Source organism: Euphorbia lathyris, chromosome 2, assembly GCF_963576675.1.
Source record: "Euphorbia lathyris chromosome 2, ddEupLath1.1, whole genome shotgun sequence".
Taxonomy (NCBI): domain Eukaryota; kingdom Viridiplantae; phylum Streptophyta; class Magnoliopsida; order Malpighiales; family Euphorbiaceae; genus Euphorbia; species Euphorbia lathyris.
The window spans coordinates 115,029,458-115,037,502 of record NC_088911.1 but is presented as its reverse complement, the minus strand read 5'-3'; the positions used below and the strand labels follow the sequence as shown (position 1 = coordinate 115,037,502).

At 35.8% G+C, this 8,045-nt stretch overlaps 2 protein-coding genes across 5 annotated transcripts; one reads left to right on the top strand and one right to left on the bottom strand.

Annotated features, from left to right (window-relative positions):
* The first annotated feature begins 2,461 nt into the window (after positions 1-2,461).
* LOC136219572 (protein yippee-like At4g27745) lies at positions 2,462-3,250 on the top strand. 2 transcript variants are annotated; one of them, XM_066007023.1, is made up of 3 exons: positions 2,462-2,618; positions 2,705-2,836; positions 2,909-3,250. In XM_066007023.1, exons 2-3 carry the CDS (start codon positions 2,744-2,746, stop codon positions 3,137-3,139), a joined length of 324 nt encoding a protein of 107 aa, XP_065863095.1. In that variant the 5' UTR covers positions 2,462-2,618; positions 2,705-2,743; the 3' UTR covers positions 3,140-3,250. The 2 variants fall into 2 exon arrangements, with proteins under 2 accessions (XP_065863095.1, XP_065863096.1); XM_066007024.1 differs by having other exon boundaries at positions 2,462-2,624.
* A 211-nt stretch (positions 3,251-3,461) lies between these two features.
* LOC136219570 (pentatricopeptide repeat-containing protein At2g13600-like) lies at positions 3,462-6,970 on the bottom strand. 3 transcript variants are annotated; one of them, XM_066007020.1, is made up of 2 exons: positions 4,174-6,970; positions 3,462-4,050 (listed from the first exon to the last, which is right to left on the bottom strand). In XM_066007020.1, the coding sequence occupies exon 1, from the start codon at positions 6,794-6,796 to the stop codon at positions 4,262-4,264; it is 2,535 nt and encodes an 844-aa protein (XP_065863092.1). In that variant the 5' UTR covers positions 6,797-6,970; the 3' UTR covers positions 3,462-4,050; positions 4,174-4,261. The 3 variants fall into 3 exon arrangements, with proteins under 3 accessions (XP_065863092.1, XP_065863093.1, XP_065863094.1); XM_066007021.1 differs by having other exon boundaries at positions 3,462-4,045; XM_066007022.1 differs by having other exon boundaries at positions 3,462-3,932.
* Between the last annotated feature and the right edge of the window lie 1,075 nt (positions 6,971-8,045).

Genomic DNA, 8,045 nt, shown 5'->3' with positions numbered 1-8,045 from the left:
TATCATTGAATTTTAGAATTAATAATTTTCTTCTTAATATTCATTTGCAAATAAGTTAATTGTGGCAAAATGATGAGATATGAATACAATTAATAGTTTAGGCTAAGGATGGACATATCATCTTAGTCTTCTTGAAAATTGTTTCTTTCTAAAGTATCATTGTTGTTCCTATTCATATGTACGACGAGGACATCGACTTTATTTATGAAAATTTGAGATACGTTCCAAGGTATCGACTACGGAGTAATTTGTTCAGTTGGAGAGATTAACCGAACCTGATACGACCTCAAACATGTATCATGTGAACAACAAGTTCATGAATCCCAATTATAGTTATGGAAATACTTGGAATTGTAACAAGCAACCAAATTATCAAGAATTGCCGAACTATGGATCTATATTGGATGCACCAAGTTATCAACAACAACAACAACAACAACAACAAAGCCTTAGTCCCGAAATGATTCGGGGTCGGCTAACATGAACCATCATATAAAACCGTGAAAATTAGGTTGTGGATCAAATGATATATTCCAAGCAAGCCACTCAACCAGAGTCAAATCATGGTCGGTCATATGTTATTTCGAGTGACAATTTTGTGAAAATATTCATTTTTGCATAAATGAAAGTGAAGTAGGGAGCAACAAATATGTTACGAGGGTCTCGTCCCAAAGCGAAGACGATATAACTTTTCCAAATGGTTATGAAGTTAACATTGATAGCGACTACGGGGCAGGAGGAGAAGAGGATTTTGATCATAATGAATTTGATGGTCAAGTAGACAATGACACTGCACTGTTGCTCATATTGATGGACGTCAAGACGGAATGACAAAGATGATATTAACAAAATTCCTACTATATCAGCTATCACCATAGGGATGATGGATTTAAATGTTGCTCCACCAGATTATTCTAATGAATATGGTGTTCCAGATATTAAGAGGCAGAGCCAGTCCAGTGTTCGGAGGCTCCACCCTTGAGTAGTATGGTTTCGGTAGTTGATAACCCCCTTAATTTTAATTTATATTGGTGTATTTATAGTATTATTACAATATATTGAGATAGTTGAATTGGTTAAGATGTGTTTTTTAATACCCATAAAGCTATTTTTCTTAAACCTTATTATTCTTAATTATTTTGGTGTTCAAATAACTGTGAATAAATACTCGGTCAAAAATGATGTTATATACAAAAATATCGAGTCGAGTAAAGTCAAACTAGTCAAACGATTTCAAACTGCATTATTGATATGGTTGCAAAAGATTTTCTCATATACGGAAATCCTTTTGAAGATTTTCGTTCTTGTCCTTCTTGTATTCAGTAGGACTCCGTCAATTTTTCTGTTTAACACAAGTTGCTTTCTATAAAAAGAACTATATTTTATACTAATTTTCTAATATATTTTTATTAAAAATAATTCAAAATTACTATATTTATAATAATTAAATGCTCTATTTATTATTATAGCAATATAAGAATATGGAATGGAATCCTAAATTCAGTCTCAACTTTAAAGGTTACAAATTATAATCTCAACCATTAATTACAAAATTAATAATTGCGATGTAATCTGTATCCCGATTTGGACGAGTACACCCCATCAGCCATGTAGTGCCAAATAAGTCTATCTGCTCTGATAGAATATGGGATAACCATTTTACCAATCAAGTCGGCTATTCCCTCGTTAAAAGCTTGGTTCAGTTTTCCATGGTCCCATATTCTGGTTCCCGAAATAAAGAGCTCCTTCAGTCCCATATTAAGTTGTGTTTTAATGTCTATGAGTGCCTAATTGAATTTTTTTTTTTTTTTATCCTAAAAATGTTTTAACCTGCAATTTTTTTTAGTTTTTGTTTACTCCATTTTTTCTTCTTATTTGACTTTTAGATGTTTTATACCTAAAAAAACAGTTTTTTTTTCCAACAGTGAATTCTTGCTTTTCCAATAGTAAATAGCAACAGTAAATTGCAAGTAAATCAAACGGACCCATAGATCCAATGGGTCGCCAGTGGATGCTCAAACCCCTTCCCCGCCCCTAGATTCATCCTACATAGTGGACAGACATGTTTGTTGGTTGGATGTCAATAAACCCATTTGCTCATTTTGATTGTTTTAGCTTTTGGAAATTTATATGTTGAAATTAATTCTTAGTTTTTCCACAAGTGTGGGTCTGGTCAATGATTTCACCTTGAAGCAAAGGATAAGGGATTGCTTCAATTGAATGCATTCTGATGTTTCTTCTTTCCCTTTTCAGTGCTATTGTCTAACCTAATCCTATTGTTACTTCATACATATCCTAACCCCCTTCCTATTATATTAATAATAGATAAATATAATTACTTGACTACCAATTTTTATTTGTTTTTATTTGTTTCTCCTACTCTCATGCTTTTCTAATTGTATGGAATATATCTACTGTTTGTTCACTCAATAGTTGCTGTATTCCATATTCTTGTTGTTTATCCTATCCTACCACTTTAATCCTCCTGTCCCAATCAACAATACTAATATTTCAGGGAATCTACACTTACCCTTTGTAATATATTTCTATATTTTGGTTAAATCTTACACGCTATGGGAAGAAGACTTTTTGGGTCATCATCATTAACTTGTTTGTAGGTAAAGGTATTTCCTTTATTATTCAGTTTTTTTAATTCTCATATACTGAGCAAAAGAATTCTAAGAAGCAAAACTTGGTTTTGCAGTATCTGCTCCTCACCAACTGGGATTTTTCTTGTTGATTAATGGCGGAATTGGTGGGTCCTGGTTTATACAGCTGTTGTAATTGTCGAAACCATGTTTGTCTTCATGATGATATAATTTCCAAGGCTTTTCAGGTGAAGCACTTGAAAAAGCAACCTTTTTTTTTCATTTTGTGTTTTCTAATAATCAATCTAATGAATATGTAGGGAAGACATGGTCGAGGGTTTCTATTCTCACATGCAATGAACATACAAGTAGGGAGTAAAGAAGACAGGCATCTAATGACAGGTCTACATACTGTGGCTGATATATATTGTGCTGATTGTCATCAGGTTTTGGGTTGGAAGTATGAACGTGCTTATGAGGCTTCTCAGAAGTACAAGGAAGGTAAATTCATCTTTGAGAAGTCTAAGATTGTTAAGGATAATAATTGGTAGTAGTAGATATGTATTTCTATTTGTATTTATCAATCAATTGTAATTTCTCATTCTTCTCATGTCACATATGTAAGATATACTTCATTTAAATTCGATTAATCAATTTGAGAATGCCCAAGCACCTAAAGTAAATTCTACTTCATCCCCTAAAACTCGAACTCGGAATCTCTATTCTATTCTCTAGTTTAAACTACTTGAAGCTCTTATTGTTTAAACCAATCTTAATCGGTCATACATAGTACTACGACTATCTTCCTAGTGTGCTAGAATGAGGCTAAATTACAAAAATATCATAAATATTTGATTTGTGCCATTAATCGGTTCATATCATTTTCTTTTCTCATTTTTTTGTGTTGGTTTTGTTGTTGTTTTCAGTTTCATAGAGAATATATGTATGTAGTAAATTTATGTAGTTTACAGATCTAAATCAAATCAGATGATTGTTAGTTGAAGTGTAGTACCTTCAGTAGCTAATCTTGCTGCCTCTGGATGAGAAAGCATATCTCTGAAACTGCTCTGAGCTTCCTCTGCAACAAAAGCAATAGCCCATAACTTGATATCGGAAGCTGCCATTGCTTGTGTGTTAGTGTCATCAACCTCCAGGTTCTGCCTTTATCTGAATAAGATTATCCTGCAATTCTTTTGACATGGAAGATGTGCTTTCCGAGAGCCAATGGCTTTTTCACCTTTATCAAATCAGCTTTTAGCCGTTTCTGTTTCACATTTGATGAACTAGCTTCTCAGTGCGAGATACCAACATCATTAGATTGCATTTTCTCCTCCAGCCCCTTCTCTGCAATATGCAATTCCAAGCAATGAAGAACAGAGGAGCCAAATGAAATGTTCTGTTATTGTAGTAGCAGAAATTAACCACTTCATTCAAGCTTGCAGGTATCCTCAGGATCTCTGCACTATTTGAGACGAGACATTCAATATCTAATTTTAATAAAATGTTCTAATCAACACTGGCAGAACAGTTACTAAGATCACCCATTGATAAAAGAATATGATGTCAGCCCGTTTGCTGGCAGTACCTGCATATGCTTTTTACATTAATTCAGCAAATGTCCAAAAAGGAAGAACATTCAGATATTCAGATGGGATCAAATGCAATGGCATGTTTCATACTGGAGCTCCGTTTCCAGTTTTCATGTGAAAGATCAGGCTATTTATAGTGGCAAAAATCTCGTCTTTTCTCTTGTGAGTTTTATCACATGCAACAAAAGCATGTATTTCACCCCTGTCCTCAATCCAACTGCATCCAGGGCTCTTTTGTAATCCTCTTCCCTTCATGATCTGACGTATTCTTGCAAGGTTAGACCATCTCTTTGCATGAGCATATAAATTGCCTAATAGAACATAATTCCCAGTATTCTCCGGTTCTAATTCAATGAGCCTCTCTGCTGCGATTTGCCCCAGCTCAACATTACCATGAATAACACAGCCTCCAAGAAAAGCACTCCACAAAATCGAATCAGGGGTCATGGGCATCTTTTTAATAAGTTCATATGCTTCATAAAGCTTCCCTGAACGGCTTAGGAGATCAACCATTGAAGTATAGTGCTTTAATGCAGGTTTGACACCATAAGATCCCATTAAATTAAAAACCTCTAGGCCTGTCTCCAAGGATCCAGCATGAACACATGAAGAAAGAACAGATAGAAAAGTCACATGGTCTGGTTTTAAACCGGTGGCCAATATTCTTTGAAATAGAGCAATTCCATCTTCCCCAAGTCCATGCATGGCGTATGCAGTAAGCATGGCATTGTGGCACACCAAATTATGGTTTGATATCCTGTTATAGGCTGAGAGAGCATACTTTATACTTCCACATTTTGAGTACATATCTACAAGGGCTGTTCCTATATGGACATCGGAGTCATAATAACATCTAACTGAGTGTGCATGAAGCTGCTTCCCCCGCTCAAGTGTGGCTAACCTTGAGCAAGCAGGTAGAATAATTCCAACAGTGTAAATGTCGGGCCTCAACTTTGCAGACTGCATTTCACAGAACAACTGCATTGCTAGGTCTAACTGGCCATTTTCCACATAACCTGCAAGAATGCCATTCCATGTATATGTATTTGGTTCACAACCTTCTTCTCTCATCTCGTCAAGCAGACTTTCAACTCTTCCTGGCTGATTGCTGCGAGCATAGCCAGAAATCAGAACGTTCCAGGTTGGTGTATCCTTCTCAAGCACCTCATTGAATGCCATCTGAGCAGCCCAGATATCCTGGCGTTTAGTGTACATTTCTACCAAAGCTCCACCAACAAATGTATTAGATTGCAAGCCCATAACAAGGGCATAAGAATGTATCTCCTTTCCTAGTTTCAATGAAGCCATATCAGCACAGACAGTCAAAATACTACCTAAAGTATAAGAATCTGGTTCAACACCATTGTTTAGCAACTCTTGAAACAAATCCATAGCTTCATAAAACATAAAGTTATCCACATATCCAGAAATCATTGAGTTCCATGAAATTACATCTCTTTTTAACCCTGAAAGCTCCATTTGATCAAAGAGTTCCCTTGCCTTCCAGACATCACCACTTTCACAATAACCAACAATCATTGTATTATATGCAACTCCATTTTTCAGTTGAAACTTTGAAAATATCTGAAATGCGTTAGCCATATCACCACACCTGCGATACACATCAACTAATCCATTCACAACAAAAGGGTTAGACATAAATCCACGTCTCATGATATAGCCATGAAATTCTTTAGCACGGCTAAGCTTTTGTAGTCTAGCACAGGCAGGAAGAACACTCGCAATAGTTCGTGCATTAGGTTCAATTCCTTCTGCTTGCATTCTAGACAGTAGCTCTATGGCTTCTTTGTCATAACCATTCTGTGCAAATCCTCCAATAACAGCACTCCAAGAAACATGATTCGGCCTTAAATTATTTGAAATTTTCATTTTCTCGAGAGAATCCAATGCCTCATGAACCAAACCATTAGCAGCACTAGCAGTAATAACAGAATTCCATGACACGCAGTCGGTCTGGGGCATCATTGTTAAAACTTTCTTGGCATCATCTAAGCTTCCACATTTACCATACATATCTATCAAGGCATTACCCACATAGATATTTGAAAAAAACTGAGTCTTTATCACCATGCCATGTAATTGTCTTCCTAGTTCTAGACTACTAAGACAACTACATATATTGAACACTACTGGAAACACAAAGAATTCAAGTCCAATATCTTCAAATTGTAATTCTTGGAAGAGTGTAGAAGCTTCCTCAAAGAGTCCATGATCCAAATTTGCATTGAGAATGGCCAACCATGAATATAAGTTCCTAAGCGGCATTTTTTCAAACATAAAGTCTGCATAGTCCAAACAACCACACCTAGCATACATTTGAAGTAACTTAGTCTGCACAAACTCATGAGCATGAAACCCGGTCTTGATGGTGTGAGAATGAATCTGTCTTGCCAAGTTTGGGAACTTACAGGAATCGAGAATTGAAGCATAAAGACTGGAATTGATTGGTTTGCTACTGTATAGAAGAGATAAAGTGGAGCCGGAAATTGACTGAGGAAGATGCAGGTGCTCAGGAGCTTGTGCTGGTCTTTCAAGTGGAAGGCAATGAAGTAATGGACAGGCCTGTGATGGTGCAAAAAGCTGCGTGGGCATGGCCATGGCCGTCAAAACAGCAAATTGAAATTTGGATTTGCCAATTCCGCCACGGAGAGTTTGCTACTGCATAGCTAGAGCCGTTAATATGTTAATATATGGGATAAGGTGTGACCAATTTTACTCGTACAGATACAAGTTGTTTCAAGTCTCATTAACAAAATTTATAAAAAAACATAAAAGCAATGAAAAAAAACAGAAGCAAACATACATGGTAATTGCAAGCGCAAGATCATATATTCATATTATATTCTCCACTTAATGATTTCCATTAAAATTTGAACTTAAATTAGACTAAAACACGATTAAATCCAAATTTATTTAGCATAATTAAATAACAATTTGAAAATAAGAGGTAGGAATAGACTTTTATTTGTTTTGTTGATTATGGGAGGGTTGACAGAAAAGATTGTTAATTTCAAAATAAGATGTAAAATATAATGTATAGATAAAAATTGAGGTTGATTTTATAACAAGGAGTAAAATTAAGAAAAGAGGTGAAAGGAGGGAGAAAGTCACCGTGTTGGTTTTGACTTTTGAGATTTGTAGAAAATGATTTGATATTTCAAGGATTTAGATTTGTTTAACAATTAAAAATCTAACAAATGAAAGATTTGTTTGATAATTAGAAATCCAACTAATGGTGGTTGAATTAGAAGTAATCCCTATATTTATTTTGTCTTTTGTTCTTGTTTATATAACCAATTGTATTTCCTTTTAAGTTTTTCTTCAAAGGGTTACTTTTCTTGTTCTAGAGGGGTTAGACAAGTGGAGCCCCTCTCTCCTCTTCTGTTTGACATTGCTGAGGATTTTTTCTCTCGTTGGTTTGCTAAAATGGTGAGGGAGGGTACTTATTCTCCCATGTATTATTCTGGAGAAAATTCCTTTCACTCTCATCTTCTTTTTGCTGATGACATGCTCATTTTTAGAGTGGCATCCTTGAGCAACTTGCATGCTCTCAAGGATTTTTTCCTGCTCTATGGTCAGATCTCCGGTCAACAGGTCAGTTGGGACAAATCTGCTATCTTTTTTGGTTCTCAGGTGAGTCCTCCAAGGAGGGTTCGTCTTGCTCAATGTCTTGGCATCCGTTTGGAGTCTCTCCCTTTCAGTTACTTAGGAGTCCCTCTATTCAAAGGAGCTCCAAGGGCTCATCATCTCAGCAGTCTTACTGACAAGTTTCTCTCTCAATTTAGCAAGTGGAAAGGTAGCTCTCTCTCCTTTGCAGTGCGTTTAACTCTTATTAAGTCTGCTATTA